At 42.6% G+C, this 22,646-nt stretch overlaps 1 protein-coding gene across 2 annotated transcripts in view; it reads right to left on the minus strand.

The window, feature by feature from the left end:
- The window catches only part of KLF3 (KLF transcription factor 3), a 34,429-nt gene that overhangs the window by 6,153 nt on the left and 5,630 nt on the right, over nucleotides 1-22,646 (minus strand). The window contains exons 1-4 of one of the 2 annotated variants that reach the window (XM_069494068.1): nucleotides 18,853-19,076; nucleotides 13,361-13,456; nucleotides 5,352-5,835; nucleotides 4,546-4,696 (exon numbers count right to left, since the gene is read on the minus strand). In XM_069494068.1, the coding sequence (XP_069350169.1) occupies nucleotides 4,546-4,696; nucleotides 5,352-5,835; nucleotides 13,361-13,456; nucleotides 18,853-18,873 (752 nt within the window). In that variant the 5' untranslated portion in view covers nucleotides 18,874-19,076. Of the gene's footprint in view, nucleotides 1-4,545; nucleotides 4,697-5,351; nucleotides 5,836-13,360; nucleotides 13,457-18,852; nucleotides 19,077-22,646 lie in introns of those variants that run through there. The other variant, XM_069494069.1, reaches the window with a different exon arrangement.

The raw sequence follows: 22,646 nt of genomic DNA on the forward strand, positions 1-22,646 counted from the left end.
CCTCAGTAAACATTTGCCTATCTGGAGTCTCGCGGTACGAGGCAATGCTGAACACTGTATCTTTTCACAGGTCCTCCTTTTCATTATTGTTCTTTAGGGGAATTGGGAAAGGTCAAATTCCCGAGTCTCAGGCAACCACGCTGTAAGATGTACCTGTATTTTATCCTTTACATAACTGGTATTTCGTTGGAGTCTTAGAGACTGCCAATTCACATTTAATTTTTAAATGCTGGCTCTTCAAAAAAAAGCTGGCTTTGCTATCTTCACAGTCACTACCGTTCCTGCACGAGGGAGAACTTCAGTGCTAGCAGCCACCCATGACTCCAGCTCCCCCAGGGGACACGTGACATTCTCCCTCCCTTGATTTCTCTCACAGGGCGGATTTGAAGTCAAACCCTGTTAAACACCATTACTACGAGCTTTCTCTTTTCCAGAAAGAAAGGTGCAGAGAGAGAACGTGGGTGGGGAAGTGCTGGGAAGTCTGCAAAGCTGCCTCAGGCTTCCCCTCTGACTAACGCAAGGACTTGAACGTTCTCATCTGCTCACTCACTTTTCCTACAGACTAATCACTGGGTGCAGCGAAAGCGTATGCAGCTGGGCCGCAAGTGTAATCAAAGACTACTCTTTCAAATTTGAATCTACAGCTCCTACAATGTTCCAAATAATACATGAATGTTTTGTCCAACTGTCTATGGGGAGAAAAAAGATTGGTGAAAAGGAAAAAAGAATTTCATGAGAGTGAACACTCCAGTTTGTGAGGCTAAAAATAAAAAATAAAGATAATAAGATTGAGCCATAAAAATCAAAGGAGAGCCCCTGAAATGAAATTTGCGTTTTTGTCTTGGTAAAAACTTGAATACACATCCCTTGTCAATAACTTTTTCAGGCATGCTAAAGAGTGATGAGAAATAGAATAAAAGGTGAGTTTATTTTAAGTGACCGTAATTCTCACGCTTTATTATGAGCAAAGAAAAACTGTCAGTTTTGTGTACCACTTTACTTTCCTACCCTGATGTCTGGAAAAGGGGTACACACATGGATAAAATAGTCAAGTTTAGACACATGGACAAGTGAACATGAAATAGTGAGGAGAGGGGAAAAAAGAACACGGACTTCAATTATATATATGTGCAAACAGGGAAAACAGAAGTGAGAGTTTATGGAGAGTTTTTATAAGGCTGAATTATTCACTTAAAATTCTTCAATGAAAAGAAAAAAGCTACCAGTTTAACTTTCAACCATGCCATCTAATGAAAATGTCTCCTCTTCATTAAGAGAACGTCAGGAAATAAAATGCTGGACAAGACATTTAATGATAAACTAAATACTCTCCTACCTCTCTGGGATATTTCGAGAGTATCTGTCTCAGACTGCTTGAGAAATCCCTCCAAATTATGGGATTTTGTGGGTTGGGAATCTAATGGTTTCTGTGTCATAATTATAATTGCTTTTTCCAGCTGTTTATTTCATATATAAAGGTATGCTGAAAGGCTGTGGGCTCTAACTTGAAATCCCAGCCCTGGCACTGACAGTCTCTGGTCCTGGGCAGGGACCTTATTCTCTGTGTCTCGGTGTCTTCCCTATAACATGGGGACGATGGCAATGGCGCTGTCAGTGACATGCAAAGTGCACTTAAGAACAACGTCTGTAAAATCACTAAATGGGAGCTGTGAATATTCTGAAGCTCAGAAATGTTTTACCCATTTGGAACTTTGAATCCTACAGTTGTTTAATTTCATGAGGAGTTTCTGGGGATGTCCCCAGACTAGGGAATCTCTCCTTGAGTTACTGTCTACCTTGAAAGTAGTGACACTCTGCGAGCGGTTAGCAGCTCACCTCTGAAGAGCCTGATGGTTCAGGCCGAGGCCAGGGAAGAGTCCTGGGTTCTTACACTTCTTGGTCTCACCCCTCATTTTTAAAAAGGTAGTTTGGGACCGTTATAACCAAGAAGTTAGAATAGCTTCCAAATATCCGATACCTGGTCACTGTTTTGCATTAAGCTACAACTCATACACAACTAAATAGGGAAATCTGATCCTCAAGCTTTTTGTTCTAAATACATTTTCACATATGTAAATATATAACCCACTTTTAGAATTCAACATACCTTGGAGTGCCTTTAAAAATAATTCTACGGCTATAACACTATGGCCAAGCAAATGGATTTCAAAGCTGTCCTTTCAAGTCTGCCTCTGGAAAGGAAGGGTTTCCCAAGGCAAATAGTATTGGGGCTGCCTCATCGCAATGGTCCGAGGAACCTAGTTTCAAGCGACTCTTCCTGGCTAGCTGGTTTCCTATGTGGGCTGCTGCTGGGCACCCTCCAAGACATTACTCAAGCACATCTGTGAGAGAACTGCTTAGAGAGTACATGTCCCAGTTGTGGCTCATCTGCTGAAATTTTTTTTTTTTTTTTTTTGAGGAACAAAATGCATTCTTAGGTCAGCACTAAAATAAGCATATTACTCATTAATCATTAAAAACTACTGGAGCTTAAGATCATCAAAAAACAATACTCAAAATACGAAAGAAAAAAGAATTTTCTTTTTAGCAGAATTCAGAGCATGGAATATTGCCTTCAAATCTTCTACAGACACAGTGGTTACTGGAGAAAAGCCATCCTCTGTAATGTTTTACGCTGTAATTCGCATTAACCTGGACTTTGGGACGACGCTTTCCCAGTCAGTGGATCCCCCCTATGTAGGCACTTGGGTTTATTTAGTTTTATGGCATCTTTTTAATCGCCTGAGCGGGAACAACTATAAGTACATGGCATGTTCCTAGTTACCTTGCCAGAGATACCCCTCTTCATAAAAAAGAAAAGAAAAGAAAAAAAGAGAGACCATTCTGCCTGTAAGATGCGTCCATTTTGTTTAGCCACTCTGTTTCCTTTCAGCCGAGAGCAGGGGCAGTCAGTCAAGTAGGGCAAGACGGCACGAAAAGCACTAATCCGAAAGCAGCTCCAGGAGAGCCGCCCGGTTGTGACAGGTGATCACAGGCAAGTTACCTAATATCTTGGTGCCTCAGTTCTTCATTTGCTCTGACTCCCACATGTTGTTGTGGAGGAATAAAATAATTCCTTTGAAAACACTTGGAAAAGTTTTTCTTTCTTTCTTTTTTTTTTTTTGAGGGAGGAGGGCACTATGCAATTGTGAACAGTGACGATGCACATTGCAGACACTCTCTCCCTCCCGCTGCTGCTGCTAGAAGAGTCACTCATCCATCAGGGAGCATACGACAATGGGGGGAAAAAGATATGATTCGGTGCAGTGGACAATTAATCCCTGAGCTACTAGGAAGGCACCTACCCAAGCTGAACGTGGATACAACTAGGATGTATTTGAAGTTATCAGAAAGTAGCTGTTCCTAAACCGGAGGATTCACGTTCTGCTGCAGAGTTAATCGTGCGAGGTAGAGGGGTGAGAAGACAAAGCAGAAAGGTGGGTGGATGGTTTATTCAAATTGGAGAAAAGGCGATGTGGGAGGACCATGGAAGGGGCCCTGCACGGACATCAACCGCTGCCTTTGTACAAGGAAGTGGCCACCAAGCCCAATGCTGAAGCACCATAACCCAAGATAATTATAATGACAAAAATTACAATAAATAATGAAAACAAAGAAGAGAGGAAATGGGGGCAGCAAGATTAAGGGACTAGTCCCAGGTCATACAAATGGTGGAGGGCAGTAATGGATCCTTATTGGATTCAAAGGCCACCTTAGTGACTACAAACCCAGCGTGATCACTGGTACACGTCAAGGTTACCTACAGTGGCAGACCCCATGAATGGCATTTAACCTACGTGTGGTACCAACACATTACAGCACATTAGACCTGAAACAAACCACCGTTCGAGTGCCTGGATGCTGACCAGGACAGCGCAAGCTTCCCAGCAGACGGCAACTGTGCAGGAGACTGAGCTCTCCATGGGCAGTTGTGATTCAAAAGACCAGAGAACAAAGGGTTCTTCCAATCTGAGCTCCTCCGAGCTACACGGACAGCTTGCTGTTACCACCACTGTTTACAGGACTTGTTTTGGAGTGTCTCTCTTGGGCTTCTGCTTGGCCTAAAGTTTTTGATTAAAGATATTCTCCATGATAGAAACAATGTACTAGATTAGAAGTGACAATTCAGAGGACTATATGTGTCCACATGAAAACTTTTCATCGTCCAAGGTTGAGCAGAATATCTGGAACACCAAATTCAATCTATGCAAGGGTTCTGATCAGGGGAAAACTATGCATACATAACTGGGAAGGATGAAAAAAATAAAAATGATTTATGTGGAAAGGTACAAAATCATGGATGACTAATTCACTGAAAAGTTGACATAATCCGTCATAATGCCGTCAGACTAACAGAGAGCACATTGTTTTTGGAAAGCTTCTCCCATCTTGACTCGTGGTCCTGGGCCACTGCCAGTGGCTGCCACATACAACAAGGCGTTCGTGGCCAAACACCACATCACGCATTTGAAACCTTGTGCTGCCACTCCAGGTCTCGAGACGCATGCTGCCACGCAAGTGCCAGGCAGACCTAAATATACTTACTCTTGCAACAATGCTTGCGGGGGGGACACTGAGTTCATTAAAGGGGGTGACATTTCTTCAGGATAATAATCTGTCCTCTGTGGTTCGATCCCAGGTTCTATTTTAATTTTTTTCTGTAATATAGGCTTCTCATAGGATTCAATTACAGGTACTAAAAAATAAAAATAGAAAAGTCACTCTGTGAACAATTTACCAATTTCAACTTTTAAGTTTATTGCAGAGCTCCTATCTATAACACTGATGTGTGAGATTTATTTGCCTTTGACAAAATCACAGCAGGAATGAATCTGCGGAGGATTCTTGTTTCTCCCAGCCATTATTTTGCCAACAAGCAGCAAACGAGGACCTGGACTTCTAAGACACAGCCCCTAAAACGGTTCTTCTTTATGATTTTTGGTTCTTTCCTTTCAATCCCTTAGTCCTCTGTCTATGACCAGCTGGTAAACAAGGTGGTTTTTGATAGCCATTCGTTATCACCATGATCAAAAAGTATTTATTAAATGCCTTTTATACTGAGAACTATGTTGGTATCCAATAAAGCAATATAAAATTCAAGATTCTTTGCATCCCCAAGCTGACAATCATACAGGGAAAGTAATCAATCATCTTGGTATTAAACAGCCTGACTTTGGGGAGCTCTTCCAATATCAACACTTCAAAAAACAAAAAATGGCAATGCCTTAGGCGGACGAGGAATCCTCTGAAGAGTTCAACAGCTCCTGCCCTGTGCTTCCTCACCCAGGCCACCTGGAGAAGACCCAGTCTACTAAGCGTGTGCAGCGGCACAGAGCCGTGGTGGGATTTACCTTGCATGCTACTATTTGAGTTTTCCATCTCCTCCGACAAGGAGACCATGAGAGGCTGCTGGAGGTGGCTCGTGTACATGAAGGGGACGGGCTGCACCACCACGGGCTGTATGACGGGCAGGATCCCCGGGCTCCGTATGCCATGCCGGGAGAGGGCAGCTGCCATCACTGGCGGCATGGACAGTGGCACGCCGAAGGGCTGCACGCCTGGAGAGGGGGGCGAGTACTTTTTCATCGGCGGGCTAGAAGAAGGCATGCTCAAGCCAGGCGAGGCTCTCCGGTGTGAGGACGGGAACTTCAGTGAGGAAGGAGAATTACCAGCCGAGGGTGGTGAACTCCGCTTGTTCACTGTGAGGTCCACCGGCTCCATCTGTATTCCGGGCAGGCCTTCCGGGGTTTGAAAGAACTTATCAGGTAATGGTGTAGAGTAAATGACCCCGTACTTGTTGGGCTTCATTGATTCCATGTAATTAGATGGGTAGGACTATCGGAAAGAGAAAAAAGAAAAAAGTGTAAACAGCCAAGCAAGTGCCTTTGCTTGAAACATGAATTAAGACAAAAAGATGTAACAAGGCACTTGTAATTACATGGGCTTTAAAAAGCAGTTTAGATTTAGATACATACTTGACCGTAGTGGCTCCTGTGTCACAAGGAAAACCTGAAATTTAATTCTAAGGGGATTCCCATGTCAAATGTTAAGGTTGATATCTGGCAAAATTCTACAACAGGCAACATCACAGGCTCGTGGCCTTTTTCGTTAGGAATCAGAGTTGGAGTTTAACAAGAACCAGCAGAGCCAAACTAACCTGTTGCTTTTCCGATGGGGCTCTTGGCTGGCAAGAAACGCTCTCTAGCTTTAGTGTGTCCAACCTCAGCAGGACTTGTGTACCATGAGGAGACATGGGGCTGCATGACAGTACCTTGCGATGGCCTACAGCCGCTGACCATCCACGCCTAGGGTGGCCAGCAACCTCAGTTTGCACGGCACTGTCCTGGTTTTAGCATTCAAAGTCCCACATCCCAGCTAACTCCTCAGTCGTAGGCAAACCAGGAGGGTCAGTCCCCCTGCACACCTTCGTACTGAAGGCCACACTCACTATGGCAATTGTGTCCGTGGCCCTAACTTGTTCATTGGTCTTATTCATAATCTGGATGAAGCTGTAGATGATGAGTTGATTTCCAAATTTGTGGACGACACAGAACCGTAAGAAATGACCCACGTGAGCTGACTCACACGAGGAAACATGGCGCTTGGAGCCACTCACTCCCAAGCTGAGGCCCAGTCTCCACCCCTCTACGCCTGCCACTCACACGTCAATCAAAGCGGGAGGCAGCCTCGCGAGACACCGGAGGAGGCGAAACGGTCTGTCTCATCCCAAATCTAAGACCTGTTCCACAAGTGACCTAATTTATCTTCCAATACCTTCCTCTCTTGTCCTATCAGCATTCCCTAACTTTCATCTACCAGCTTTAAATATAACCACAATAATTTCACACTATCCTAGACCATGGAATTCACCTAAATTACGTCTATTCCTTAACTAAAATTTTGATGTATTTTGGTTACATTTTTTTTGTAGAAGCATGTTTAATTTTTAAAAAATTAAACTCAACATGAGCCATTTTCTATATTCATAGGCATTTTAGGGGAATAACTTTTTAGTGGTAACATGCCATGCTTACTTGCAGAAAATTATTTGTACCTGAGTGTTTTACTGTGACAGTGATAAGTAACACACTGTGTGTCTCTCTTCCAGCTCTAAAAACCTACGCATTTATGATTGGGAGGCACTAGCAACTCGGGATACAACCAGCACTACTGATTTCTGAGCTTCCCTGGCTCCTCCAGTGCCCACCACTGTGTGTGCAGACAACTGTGGGGTAGCCGTGGTTCTGACTGGATTACTACCGAGATCAGACCCTTTCCTCTCTGGGCCTAGACTGCGTGAATCTATCGGGTTATGCATCAGAATCACCTGTGCTATTTTTAAAATTCCAGGTGCCTGGTGCTCCTCCTCCAGGCCTCCTGAGCATCAGAGCACCAGGGCACAGGGCCCCAGGCAGTCACACTTTTTATTACATAACTTCATCTGGTTTTGATGTCAGTTTCTCATTGTTAAGATTACATGTTTTGTTTTCTTCTGTCCTTGCTTTCTCCAGATTGTTATAATCTGTGTAAGCTCCTAGAACAGGGATTCCCGCAGCATGGTGCACACCTCTCTGGTGGTACACAGGTGGGGCACAGAAAGAACATACATTACTTTAAAATATTTGTGTGTTTATTTGAACGTGCTAAAAATCCCTGATACATATTTTTTTACAGTAGTGATATAAAGTTCCTCTTTAAAATAAATTTATCATGTTAAAAGAGCAATTCCATAAAAGAAGGCAAGAAAGTAAACGATCAGAAGTGCAGGTGCTGTGAGGACACAGCAAACTTGTTAGGTGGCACTTCGGACCCACCTTCCAGGAGGCTGCAAGGTGCTGAGATAACCTATGTGATGAGCCGAACATAATGCCTGACAACCAAGTTGTCCTAGGAGCCCCTTCGTAGTCAAGAGATGCTCACTGTTGTAGGCTTTGCTGCTCAACCAGGATTTCTCAGACATTACTGTGCACATGCATTCATCTGGGGCTCTTGTTAAAATGCAGCCTTTGAATTACTGGAGAGTGGCCCAAAGGGCTACAGACCACCTATTTGAATAGCAAGACTCTAAATGAGAGATAAAAAATAAATATGCTAAAGGTCAACTTAAAGGGAGGAAAAAGAATTTTCACTACTAATACTGCTTAAAAACAAGGACATGAAGGATATAAAGCCAGGAAATACAAAGTATATATAAAAACAGCTTTGATTTATGTATCAAGGATCAAATGAAGACCATTTCTATCTTTCTTCAGAGCCAGGCACACATAATGTAACATAAGGTGCAATGTGCAAAACATACAGCAACATTAATATTAAATATTAAGTTGATTTAAATTTAAATATTAAAATAGGCATTATTAAAACCAGCACAAGGTTCATTAACAAAGAATATTATAAATTATATACAATGAGAGTTTTAGGAAATAATCAAATAAAAAGGGGAGAAAGATTTCTCCTAGTTCTAAAGTCTAACATGCTTTCTATAATTCTCTAAAGGGCAATAGTTCTGGTACCAGAACAAAACTTCAGGAGATGGGAGGCAGCATTATTTCTATTCAACTAAAATGTAGCTTCTTCCTTATTTTCAGCCTTATTCTTCCAAGACCTCCCTATGACCTAGATTTTAATGCCAATAGTTTTTGGCAGCTAAATGGGGAGCAAAATGAGGACATACTTTTATTGCCGTCGTGGCTGGATTTTTCTATCCATGGGGTGAGTGTAAGGAAAGCAGGAATTTAGAACCCAAGTGATTTGCAAATTTAATAATATTCTCAGGTTTCTCAAGCCATTAAGAAAGAGAAAGTGACACAGAAATATTAGTTTGCTGATAGTTTGCTCTCAGAGGAATGCCGCTATCCCCTATATTGGGGAATGCATTTATTGTAAAGTTCAAGGCTAAAGATAGGGAGACACATTTTAGATATACACACCTAACTCTGAGTACATAATATACTATTTCTAGTCCACCTGTCTCACAAAAGGATAAAGAAATGTGTTCCTTCAAACCAGCTCACTGACAAATTTAATAGCCGTGTTTACCAGAACCTTCTATAAGCCGGATTTACTTTATTTGGGTGGAGCACATGAGCTATGGCAACAGCGTGCAATAATGTGGTTCTCCACAACATAAGGACTGACACAGCGTTTGATCAGGGCATGTGCCTTGGGCGGGTACACTCTGGAAGCAGTCACACCCCCTCTGTTCCAGACCATTCCTAGCGTCTAACAAAGCAGTGCAAGTAAGTAAAGCTGTACCCACCTGAAACCCAAACCAGAGGCAAGTGGTGATGACGCAGAAAACGTGCCTCTGGCCACGGATGGACGTGCAATGGCCTCCGTGCATACTGCCACCCCAGGAAACCTGCCTCCTAGAACGGAGCAGCACGAAGGCCACACACACCCGGGGGCTGCCCCATTCCCCACCCCCCACCAGGGATGGCAATGGGTTTACTTTTCAAAATGACCTGCTATTAAGAAAAAGTTCCTTCCTTCTGTTGTAACATGCATTCCAACGTTCACACCTCTACACAGTGTATTCACTTGCTGACTGCCGCTGTGCTTCCCACGGACACGCGAGACACGGGCCTGGCACAGGCGCTCGGCAATACTTGATGGAGGCATGAAGTGGATTAACACACTCTTGCAGCACGTCTGTGCTCATGAGGGCTGAGGAAAATACCAATTCTTTTGAATCTCAAAAAAAAAAAAAAAAGGACTGCAATTGTGATGGAGAAAAAGACACAGGGTTTGGAAAATTTCCCAAAACTCTAAATAAACTTTTTATACTAAAGTGAGAGTTACAATAGTTTCTTATTTTATTAGGAATACTTTGGTGAGTTTTCCATTACAAGACATATTAAGTGGGTGGTGTGACTGAAGGACACACGGATGAAGTCTCTCCTTCACTATTCACTAATATGAAAAAAGTACACGTCCGTGACATGGCAAGTCAAAGGAATCTTCACCCAAGGGTCGAGTTCCAAGAGCAGAAAGGCATGGTGCATTTATAAACACACACTCTGGAAACAGCGGATGGCATGCTCCTCTATGCAAACCAAAGTTTCTACCAAGCTCAGAAAAGTCATGAAAAGTTTCTGTTAGAATGGAGCAAACTACTGATTCTTCTCTATCTGTAAGGAGCCTGTTAGATGACAATTTTCATTAAAAACAGGAAAAAAAAAAAAAAAAGGAACATACTTTCTTCCAAAATAATCTTTCTATAGGAATAAAAAAAAAAATCAAGACTATTTAAAAAATTTTGTGGGTTTTTCTTTTTACAATTCTTTTTTACCTCTTGAATTAAATCCTTTAATTTTCAACCTTTTTGGAAATGGTCAAAACAACTTCTTTACATGTGCATTTTATGTACCTGTTGTTCATATTTCACAAAACTTTAAAAAAAGGAGGCTCAGAGAGGTGCTCCAACACTGTGTGGAGAGTGAGTAGCAGAGATTCAAGGCACAGACCTGGGGAGGGAGGGTCTTCTTTGCTCCCCACTCTTGCATATTTTAACAAAGTGCAGGTTTAGCAGAGAATGGTATGAAGGGCTTATATTTTGGTAAGAGAGAAACGGCACATCCTCACTTTCTCTAAGCCATAACTAAACACCAAACAAACATTATTTTTGCTGTGCTATCCTTTTAAAAGTGGGGGGAGGGGTCAGTTACCGTAAAATATTTTTATTTATTTGTAGAATTAAATTTTTTTACAAATGCCCTATATAATGCCTTAATGTTTACAACATTGACTTGAGTAGCCAAGGACTTTGACTTTCAGATCAAAGACTGAATTAAAAATAAAAATGATGGGCATGGTGGCTTGAGCCTATAATCCCAGCTACTCAGGAGACTGAGTTGGGAGGATCACTTGAGGCCAGGAGTTTGAGACCACCTGGCAACATAGAGAGACCCCGTCTCCACCAAAAATAATAATAAAAAGGAATAATAAATTAGGTTCAACACACTTTGTCTATGAAGGTAGGAAAGATGAAATTTGAAGATTAAGAGTGGAAACAAAAGCTTTTTTTTTTTTTTGTTGAGACAGAGTCTCACTTTGTTGCCCAGGCTAGAGTGAGTGCCGTGGCGTCAGCCTAGCTCACAGCAACCTCAGACTCCTCGGCTTAAGCGATCCTACTGCCTCAGCCTCCCGAGTAGCTGGGACTACAGGCATGCGCCACTATGCCCGGCTAATTTTTTTTCTATATAGATTTTTAGTTGTCCATATAATGTCGTTCTATTTTTTTAGTAGAGATGGGGTCTCGCTCAGGCTGGTCTCGAACTCCTGACCTTGAGCAATCCATCCGCCTCGGCCTCCCAGAGTGCTAGGATTACAGGCGTGAGCCACCGCGCCCGGCCTAAAAGCTTTTTTTTTTTTGAGACAGAGTCTCACTCTGTTGCCCAGGCTAGAGTGAGTGCTGAGGCATCAGCCTAGCTCACAGCAACCTCAAACTCCTGAGCTCAAGGGATCCTCCTGTCTCAGCCTCCCAAGTAGCTGGGACTACAGGCATGCACCACCATGCCTGGCTAATTTTTTCTATATATATTTTTAGCTGTCCATATAATGTCTATTTTTTTTTTAGTAGAGAAGGGGTCTCGCTCTTGCTCAGGCTGGTCTCGAACTCCTAAGCTCAAACGATCCGCCCACCTCGGCTTCCCAGAGTGCTAGGATTACAGGCGTGAGCCACCGCACCCGGCCAACAAAAGCTTTTTATTTAATGTTTTTAAGTAAAATAATTATAACACCCTATTCTTCAAATATTTCTGTTAACTGAGGTTTCACACATTAAGATTTTAAAAAACCTTCACTGTATGGACCAACGCTAACTTTTGGTGAAACTAATTGAATTCTGTAAGTGTCAGCTGAAGTTGAAAACTAGCGCATGAGAAAAAGGTCATTAATGGCAAAAAATGCTTCTACATATTTTAACTTCATGTATTAATACAAGTTACAACATTACAAGTTTAAGAGTTACTTCCAATTCATTTTATTTCCCATTTTTTCAGTTAAGTGCATTTCCTTGCACTTAATTATATCATTCCAACTTAGCAATGTGGATCTTCATTTTAGCTTTAAATTAGGCTCTCAAGCCATATTCTCATGCTTCACTGCAAGCATTGGAAGTACACTGCATAGTAAAACGCATCATTGACGGTTCCGCATCATTTATAAAATCAATCATATTCTCCAGTATTAAAAACCTGTTCATATTCCAAGGATAAATTAATGAGGAAATTGTGTACCTTCATTTTCCTCCAACATGATCATGCAACAGTTGGAGGGTGTACATGAATACGATGACAGCACTGAGTAACAGTAAAAGTAAATTTATTTTTTTGATTAATAAAAGTCTGAATGCTCAGTTATTATCATATTCAGACGCTTGGTTATCCAGTTATCATGCTGGAATGTAAATGTTATTTCCTTATAGGCTGTTTGACTTAACTTTTCATTACAGATACTGGTGAACACTTCACTAGCTTAGTAATATCCATGGCAACTCAGTTCCAAGGGCCTCGGAGTGACCCCTGAGTCTTGTCTAAACATTTTTGGCAGGAACCTCCACAGCCAATGCATAAGGATGATCTAATTTTGCAAGCGTGTCATTACCAACCTTCAGATACACAACTCAGGCCAACTTTTTCCCATTGTGAATATTTTCCAAGCCCGTGGAAGAAAAGAGCAAGGCAGAGTGGGAGCCCTGCCTTGTTATTCAATATTCAACAGAGCAGATCCCCTCAAGTCTCAGCCACTCCCTGCTCTGAAGTCAGACGCTTCCTTTGTCACAAGGTCTCATCTCCATGGCACTCCTGTGGTACCTATATAAACACCTGGAGAAGCATCTAGTGGCGTGGCTCACAAGAGGGGCTAGCTTAGCACTGAAGTGTTGAAAAGGACAATGACTATAATCCCCACCTGGTCACAGACTCTTCCAAGAAAATGAGATTCCATCCTCACCGTCAAGTCCTTTCTTGTGCTGGCTTCGCAGAGCCACAGCTCTACTTGCCTATTGTCAACAGTTTTTAAGCAAATCATTTTATTCTTAATATATTTTTACACATAGAAGGGCTGAAGAGTTTTTGTAAACTTACTTCTGTCACGACTGGATTCTGGTCTGAGTTCTGTGCTGATGGTATCTTGGGGATGTGGGCACAAGACTTAAGGAAGCGCGGATCCCACTCATTGAAAGGCACCCAGTTGATAGGAGAGTATTTATCTCACTTATTACTAGGGGCTTTGAGAAAAGATTTGCCTATGAAATGCCTGCCAAGTGATGAGTAACTTTAAGGAATAACACAATACACAATAATGTTACCATCCCTTAGAAGAAATAAGGAAAGGCATTCAATTTTGGAAAACTTACCACTGAGACAGGGTCCATGGCCTCTTGCTTGACAGGGACTGGGTCAAACATGAGCATTCTTTTAGTTAAACCTTCTAGGGTGCTCTGGTGTTGGGTCTAGAAAACAGAACAAGGTAAACATTTCAATCTCAAGGTTCTTTTAAATACAAACTAGTAAAAATAAAATATAATACTCCTCCACCCTCCTTCTCTACCCCATTCTCCACTAGGCCCCTGGAATGGCTGGAATTTGCTTCCTTTACCTATGAAAGAGGCCATTTTATAAAATTAAAACCAGACCCCATGGTCATAACCAGATGAGAGCCAACTGGCATTTCTAACTCAAAAACATAAACCCTGACATTTCTGGAACAGTACGTACAGCCCCTTCTCAGCAGCAAAGCTTGCTTAGGATTGCTACGTAACTCACCAGAAGTTCACATTACATAAGATTGTTAAACACCTTTCCTTTTCCCCTAGGTTCATTACAAAAAAATCAGGGGAAAAAAGACAAGCAAAAAGAAAACCTAGAAGCAAACATCATTAAAATCTTTATCGTGACAAACCCTCTCTTTTATTTTTTGAGATGGGGGTCTCACTATATCACCCAGGCTGGTCTTGGATTCCTGGGCTCAAGTGATCCTCCTGCCTCAGCCTCCTGAATAGCTGGGGTTACAGGTGTGAGCCACCACTCAGGGCTCCTCTTTTTAAATGGGACCACAGTTTACATGCTATTTAGTACCTTTCGTTTCACTTAACAATTATTGTGAAAATGCTTCTTTTTCAGTAAGTATGGTTCCATACCATCAAATTAACTGTGCCATACAGTGTGAACAGATCAGTTAATTTATCCTTTTTTACTGGCACTTAGGTAGCTTCTAAATTTTCCATTACAAGCAGCAATGAGCCTCTTTATACTTACATCTTCCTGTACATCCTTCAGCAATTTTTAGGATAAATTTTATGAAGGAGAATTCTTGGGTAAGAAGTGTATACATTTTCCAAAGCATCTGATGTATTATCCAACAAAGATGCTCTATTATTTTCATTAATAAAATAGAAGCCATTTTCCAAAATTTCAACCACTTAAAAAAAATAAAAACTTTGCCAATTTGCTAGTCTCAAAATGGCAAATTATTTTAAGTTGATCTGATTATTGAAGTTTAATTTTTTTCATCTTTATTGACCATTTAGACTTCTTTTGAGAAATGCCTACTCAAGTCTTGAGCCTTCCCCCCCTTCCCCGGGGCCCTTTCTTATTGTTTTCTAAGCACTTTTCACATATGGAGAAAATCAGCTTATTTTCATTCCAATTTCTCCTAATTAGGAAATTGGCCTAATGTAAAGGAAATGTCCACCTTGATCCTGTCCTGTGCTTCTCTTCTATTTTTCTCTGCTTGTTATCTCTCTGTTTTCTTCTGTGTTCTATACTAGTCTACTTCTAACACTAATTTACAATCAAGCCAACTATTACACTTCCTCACAGGACAAAATATTCAGTTTCCTCAATATTCAACTGCATTTCACAAGGTTACAGAATCACTGTCCAGCTACTAGATTGATCTTCAGAAACCTATTTCAGGCACTTACTATCCAAAGTTGGTTTTAGTGTTCAGCACTTTGATTAGAGGTAAGACCTTTATAGATCACCCTGGTTTGGGCAGCAAAGTGAAAAATTTCTAGATTGAGTTCTACATGAAGAAGTTGCAGAGGTCCTGGGTTCTGGGTTAATTCCTGTGTTTCAGTATTAAAACCCCCTGCCCCCACCTCCACAATAGCAATCCTATAGTTTACTGAGTCTATGCTATATGGGTTATGCTAGGATATCTTCTCATACAGTTGTGGACGTAGTATTGTGTAGTTCTCATACTTCATTGCTTCGTTGAAGCCTCTTCTGCATCTCCTGCCAACACATGAATTTCATCAGTAACTCATCAGGCTGACTTCAAAATTCTATTTTCCTTCATCACAGGACATACTAAAATTTATAAACACGATTTGATACTAGGCTGCTCAACTGAATGGGGCTGCCTCCCTTTTATGTATCCCAGGAAGAACAAACCCCAAAAGCCAGTGAAAAATAGATGATTTCATAATGAAGGATGAAAACGCTTTTGTGTCTTGGGATCTGTTATTAACCAGTTCCCAGCCTAGCGGCTGTATGGATGGACATGACTCTAAGAATTATCGTCCAGTGCCCCACAGTGGACCATAAATAAAAGATGTGAGATCTCCTGCTTACATCAATAGGTCAGATAATTTAGCAGCCCTGACTCACGGCTGGCTATCCTGCTACAGTCCCCCTCATCAACCTTTTGAATTGAATTCACTCTTACAGATTCATCTGCTACACTAGTCAGGATCTTGATGCAAATCCTAAAAACAAAAGCACTCACGTTCTCAGGTGTATAAGGCAAGAGCCCTGGTCTTAAGACTCAAGCAGACTGCCACCTATTCCAGCCACGGGACAGGTTTTTTCACATGTAAAATGTAGACCCCCACCCTCCCTTACCTACTTCGCAAGGTTTTAGGTCTATCAGATAAGATTAAAAAACAAACAACCCCCAAACCCCCACATACCCTTTTGCCCTCTAAATTATTTATGTCAACAAATATGCACATAATTTTGGGATACACACAACACTAAATTTGTTGGTTTCTACTTCCGGAGCCGTGTCTGGTATTTGCCTCTTTGCTAACATACCTAGCCTTAGAGGTCAATCCCCTCACCCTTCAATAAAACTCCGACTAAATTTAGTTTCAGAGTTAACAGTTGCCTACGTCCTGTACGAGGTCTCACAGAAGGCCTTGTCACTTCCTAACTGCACTACTGCAACAGCTGCCACGTGAGGCTAGCGTGGTCTCCACACCTTGCCTTATCTTGCACTCTTTACTAATGTGTCACAGAATAAATTAAGATGATGGGTTCCTGAGTTCCTTTCAGTTTAAATTCTAATATTTAGCTCCTACAGCTTTCAATGACTTTGTCTAATGCCTGGAGCAATGACTACTGAATCCATTTAGAAATGAATTACACATTAGCCTGTAATAACTTTTATCATTTTAAGACATTATTTAAATCATTATTGTTCTTAAGTTTTTGTTTTATCCAAATTTAAGGAAACTGGTGTTTCGCAAGTATTGTAATCCCAAGAGAAACAAAGTCTAGTATAAAACACTGATCCTAACAAAACACGATTCATTTTTGTTAAAAAATAATTACAAAGGTATGTTTATTTGTACCTCAAAGTAATTCAAATGTTGATGAAGGACTATTTCTCATTATAGAAGCATTTAAGCTAATAAATGAAGAAGGATAGGATTAGAATACATCATTTCGCATCTTCTATCTAAATAATGCATCACAGGACAATAAAAAAAGTCTGTGCAAAATGCAAATATCACGATGAACAGAATCAAACTCACTGACCATTTACATGTCTAACAGCACTTTGTTCTTATTTCAGTAACTTCTGAAATGACTTTTAAATGATTATGCTTTTGGTGATAGGCATACAATATGAAAGGGAGAACATGCAAAGAAAATGCCTGGAATGATACATCCTAACGTGTTACCAAGAGCTTCCTGGGAGTGGTGGAGAGTGGGGGTGGGGCACAGCTTTATACACACCTGTGTGCTAACTTTTAAGTTTATTAATTTTGTAATTAAAAACTTAATAAAAACAAGTGAAAGAGGTAAGCTACAAAGGAACCAAATTTAAGAAAATCAAACACATTGATACAAACCAGGCTTTTATTTGCAAAAAATTTCTGTACTTTGTACCCATATCTCTGAATAGACCACTTTTGTCATTGGTATTGACTTTGTTTATGGGTTCTGGTCTAGCATCAGAAGTGAGGGACTGCAATGTCTTCAAAGTGCCTTCTGTGTAACCGAGAAGTAACTTAAGCACTGGAAGAATTAGGCTCCCTAAACTTGGTGGTCTCTGTTACCCTGGGGCAGTTCAGTGCTCCTGGGATATTACCATCATTTTAAAAGAATGCTAAATAAACCACAAACGCTTAGGAAATCTATTACTCAACACCGGCAGCAATCTTAAATAGCACCAGTAGGTGGCACACTGCAACAGAGATTAGAGACCAGGCCACTGGCAGTCAATCCAGTGTGCCAACCTCAGTGTCTTTAAACCTAGTGTTTTAACCAAGCTCAGGAATTCTATTAACCATTTTATGTAGGGTATCACAGAGATGAGGCCCCAAATGTGGTTCTATTTTTTTCTCACAACTATTTCCCAATAATAAACACATTTACATCTTCATTATATTTAACTAGCTTAGCAGCAATACATTCTAAGGCAAACTAAGCAATCCCAGGATAACAAAACTGCATTTAGAAAAGAAAAAAAAGGGCAAAACTGTTTTTTAAAAAATTCTAAGTTATCGAGGTGCTTAAAAGGAAAAATATGTAGGAACATCTCCATTGCCAAAATACTCTTTCCCAATGTGTTATTTTGCTGAAAAGGGCCAATAAAGCAGAATTGTTGCCAAAAAGGAAGAAATGGATTTCCCTTCATAGTTCTTTCATTTACATTTCTGACTTTTCCGATGTCAAAAAAAGGGTCAAATAATGCAAAACTGTATGATTATGTATTTAAAACCTTGGAGAATCATTTCCATGAAGTTCCAGAAGCAACACAGCCCTGCCTGCAGTCCTGGACAGTCACTGTGTGACGGAGGGCACACATGGGCCTCCGCTTAGAAATCCACACGGCCCTTACCGCAAGAGGAGGCTGGGGGAGTTCCCAAACCTCTTCTGAAAGTAGCTTGTCTTGAAGCTGGAGTGTGTTTTATTACAGAAACAACCTTACAGATGACTGGCCTGCCCCTTCCCCAGAGCAGGGGGAGGGAGAGAATGAGCGTGAGCCAGAGCAAGGTTTCTTCCCAGCTTCCTGGGGATACAGCAAGACTTGCCCCTGACATTCTCCCTTCTCATCTCCCGTTTTATTCCCCTTTCCACGTCCTATTTCTTTCCTCAGATCCTCAAGGGGTCCCTACATTATCTTCCCCCACCCCAGTCTGAACCGAAGGCTCCAAATTACCTGCCTCCCTCCAAGCGAACCGTGGTCTCCTGGCTGACCTCAGCAAGGTGCAGGGTTTGTGGAAAACAGCACAACTCAACCAGCACACCATTGGTTAAGTGCCCCTTTTAAACTCCTCCAACTGTCTGGATTTTTAAAAGAGGAAACATGCCACATCCCCCACCCTTTACTCCCCAAAAGAACTTCAGGGAAAAAAAGAAAAAAAAAAAAAAAAAAGTTGTGTGTGCATATGTGTGCAATTCTCAGCCAGAAGGAGAGCCAGGCAGGCGAGCAACATCCCTGCAGTCAAACTTCCTTTCCAGAGAAACTTTTCTGTCTTCATTGCTTTGCCCAAACTCTTCAAAATCTCCCGATGGCAGCTGCCCGGCCAGAAACACAGGGACAGGCAACAGAAGTCAACAGGCATTTTTAAGCTGGAGGCTCCTTTAAGAAAAGCTGAGTGCTGGCACCTACCTGGAAGTGCGTCCTTTTCATACCACTCCACGATTTTCACCTGCCTCTGTCTTCTATGGCTGCCTTGAAAGGAAAAAAACTCCACGGAGTATCTCTAAATCTTTGCCCCTCATGGGTTATTTTGCATGAACGTGTATTGTAAGTGGGAAAGAAGTTAATTATTTCGTTTCAGATGAAATATAATGATCCAGTGAGCAAACAATCCGCCCTCTCTCCTCTCTCTGCTAACAAGCCACCCAATTTTACTTTCCTGCCTCCACCCATCTGCTCCACCCTATGGAGAGCTGCCAAGGCAGTCCAACTTGTCCAAACAGGACATGGCTTCAGATAAGATTCTGCCCACACCCTGTACTTCGGAAAGACCAAGTGAAGCAATTGATTTTGCATGTAAATAAGGACAGGTGCAAAGGTAACAACCAAGCAAAATCCCTACATGTTTCTCACTGAGGCCCGGCAAAGCAGGGGTGGGGGCTGGCAAAACCCACACTCACTTTTAGGTTGGCTCTCAAGTTCAAGGCCACCTAGTTGGTGGCACCCCACACCCTTCCTAAAGAAATTATAACAAACTCGAATCATTTTCCCTACTAGGGTTCCACCTTGTTCTCCTTCTTTATGCTGACAATTCTGTTTCTTAGTTTTAAGGGCAAGCAACCCAAGATAAATTGAAAAATACCCATAATGTGTAATCCTGCTGTGTACGTATCTCACCAGGCCTCGAATAAGCCCTCACAATTCTCTTCTGTGAAGCGTTATATAATCAAACCCAGAGGGCTGCGTGAGGCCACACGCCTCTCATCTGCCTCTGCCTGCTGCCCTCCCTATCGCTACAGACCCACCCGACTCCACCCTAGGGGACTCCACCCTCAGGGCCCCACCCTGCAGGGAGTGGGAGCCTGGGAGGGGCCAACTGGTCTGGGCAGCAGCCAGTTCCTGGAAATTCCAGCCTGAACAGGGATGGCTGGAACCTTAAAAATAACCAGAAAAAGTCGTCAACGTGGTAGTAATTCTCTCTGCTCCTGAGGACCCTCCATTAAAGTTCACCCCCTAAGAGCCACTGAACCTTTGGATACAAAACCATGAGCGAATACTGCTTTCCCTTCAAAAGTAAACAAAAAAAGAAACAAACAGAAAAAAGCATTTTGAACCACTGCTATCAACATGGCGCAAACCCAAATCCTCCCCCTCCTTGCTCCTGCCTCTAAACGGCTGGCCCCTCCCAAACTTCCATTTGCTTTATTTTCTGGTCATTCACCCTGGAAACCTAGAGGTCATCTTCAAAGCCTTCCTCATGTCCTCTGCTCTCCATCTGTACGCCTGCCGCGGGGCCAAGCCCTCAGCACCTCACACCTTTGTGGCTGGAGCTTCTCCTCCACAGGTCTCCCCACCTCCGTGCCCTCTCTGGGTCCATCCCGACCACCTGCCACGTGCACTCTTCACAGTCCTTCCCAGCTCACAAGCCCTCCTCCCATGGATTCCCCGGGCTGGCAGAGCAGGGCGCCCATACCCTGCATCCCCCTCCAACCGGCTGCCCATGCTCCAGCAAGTGCTCTTCGTGCTGGCTGCCCCGTCTCCCCCCTGCCCTACCCCACGCCTTTGTTCATTTTTGGCCCCAATGCTGACGCTGGGCAACCAGTGTGGAATGCCCCCTCCCCTTCCGGCTTATCTAAATCCTCCTAATTCTTCAAAGACCAGCTCAAGGCCCTCCCCACTCCGTGGGCCAGCTGATCCTTCCCTGGTAGATCCCAGGCTGCCTCTTACCTAGATACACGCTGGGCCTTTTGGTTTTCCCAGTGGTGCCACCACCAGTAAGGGGAGCACCTGAAGGAGACAGGTGTGCCTCACCCTTTCTTAGAGGGCTCCCTCCCCCCACTCCCCAAAGGAGATCAGGCTTGTCAATGAATGAATTTTTTCTGTGAGTATATAAGAGCACTTAGCCCATAGTAGGAGTTTTACGCTCATTTCCCTTTCCCTCTGAATGCACTAGTCTCCCTTATACAGGTAATGGGTATGAAGGGGGGCCTAACCCTAAAGGACACCTAGTAAACTAAACTTCCTTAAGAAAGTCATTACCCCTAACCTTAACCTTGCCTGTCACGGGTACTCCAGAGACCTTATCAGTATCATCCTCAAAGAATTTATTATCCACCCAGCAAGGTCTTCTAAACAAGTCTAGTGTCAAGGTCTGTACTCTCTGTTTGAAAGACTAAAATAGAGAAAAAGAGAGAGAGAGGGGGAAAAGAGGAGGATGAGGAGGCGGCAACTACAGGGGGAAGGTGTGTGTGTATGGGGGAAACACAGGTTTTTAAAAAAGGACACTTCCCTTGAGCAGGGACAGCAAAGGGCTAAGCGATGTCACAGGCTTCCTGCTGACCATCACCATCTTCATGGTTGGTAATCACCAGGTGTTGTTCTTCACATGGACTGTGTCATTTAATGCCAGTGGGGTGGGTACTGCCTTCCCCATTTTACGGATAAGAACACTGAAACAGAGAGGTAAAGTAATCTACCCAGATCACACAGCTGCTAAATTGTACAGCCAGAATTTGAACCCAAGGTAGTCTGACTTCAAGGCTGGTGGCCTTAGCACTCCATTCTACCACGTCCCCAGGCAGAGGACATTACAGCACAGACAGTAAGAGTGGGATAGTGATTTCTGTGAACAGGTTGGTCCTTGGGGAAGATGGAACACGGACGGGGAGCGTCTACTTAGAGTAGTGGCGATTTCTACTCCTCCCAACTGGCCCAAGCTGCCCACTCTCCGTCTTGGCATGTGCGCGTGGACACAAGATCAAAAGACACATTCGGAAGGCCCCAAATTAGGTTATTATTCTTCCCAGCCAATGCACCTGCAATTGTCCATAAAACTACTGAGAAAAATTGGCAGCTTTACCCAAGTAAATACGGAAATCCTTATAATAACTGCACAAGGGTGGAAGGGTCAGGTCCTCATCCCCATTTTAGAAATGAGGAAATGGAGGAACAGAGGTGAAATGACTCGCCCAATTTCACAGAGCTGGTTGGACCTTCCGCCAAGAACAGAAATTTGTCTGCCTGCAGACCAGGGCTCTTTCTGTTCTGCTTCAGAGCCTGTGTGCTATGGGAACTCACACTGGGCCAGTCCCCCAGCAGGGAGGGCGTGGGTGCGCTGTGCCACTCTGGCCCGCGTGAAGCAGGGCCATCAGGAGGTTCCAGCAGGCAATTAAGATTTCAAAATGCCTTTTCAGGTTATATCACTGTAGATCCACTCCATCCTGTGGCATAACTCAGAGTAATGATTGCACATAATCTGAGATGAGCTCTAATAAGTAGGTGCTCAATAAATACTTGTGAGATGAATAAATGAATGGATATCAAACTACACTTCTCACATGCTAGAATAAATGAAGGATGAAAGGCCCCGGAATAATCATATACCAGGAGTCCTACATGGAAAATTTATCCAGTGGCCAGTGAAGCCAGCCTGAAACATCATCTTCTAAAATGCAAAGTAAATGTGAACAGTTTTGGGAGCTTGGGAGAGAAAAACTCCCTTGTTTGGAGAACTAAGCAGAACAGAACTTGATCATACAAATGAAAGCAGTTTTTGAATGCAAAACTATGGAAGGTACCAGGGTTTAAAGTGCAAGAAGAGAAAAAGGAGTGGATTTCAGTGATTAGACTCAAAGAACAGCAGCGGTAGTTGTAGAAAGAATAGCACATAGGCCAAGGGAGAAAAAACCCACACTCGATTCAAAAGTCGCTCTCCAGGGTAGAATGCATTGACCTCAATATCCACTTGATCTCTTATGTCCAGA

This window comes from Eulemur rufifrons, chromosome 19, assembly GCF_041146395.1.
Source record: "Eulemur rufifrons isolate Redbay chromosome 19, OSU_ERuf_1, whole genome shotgun sequence".
Taxonomy (NCBI): Eukaryota; Metazoa; Chordata; class Mammalia; order Primates; family Lemuridae; genus Eulemur; species Eulemur rufifrons.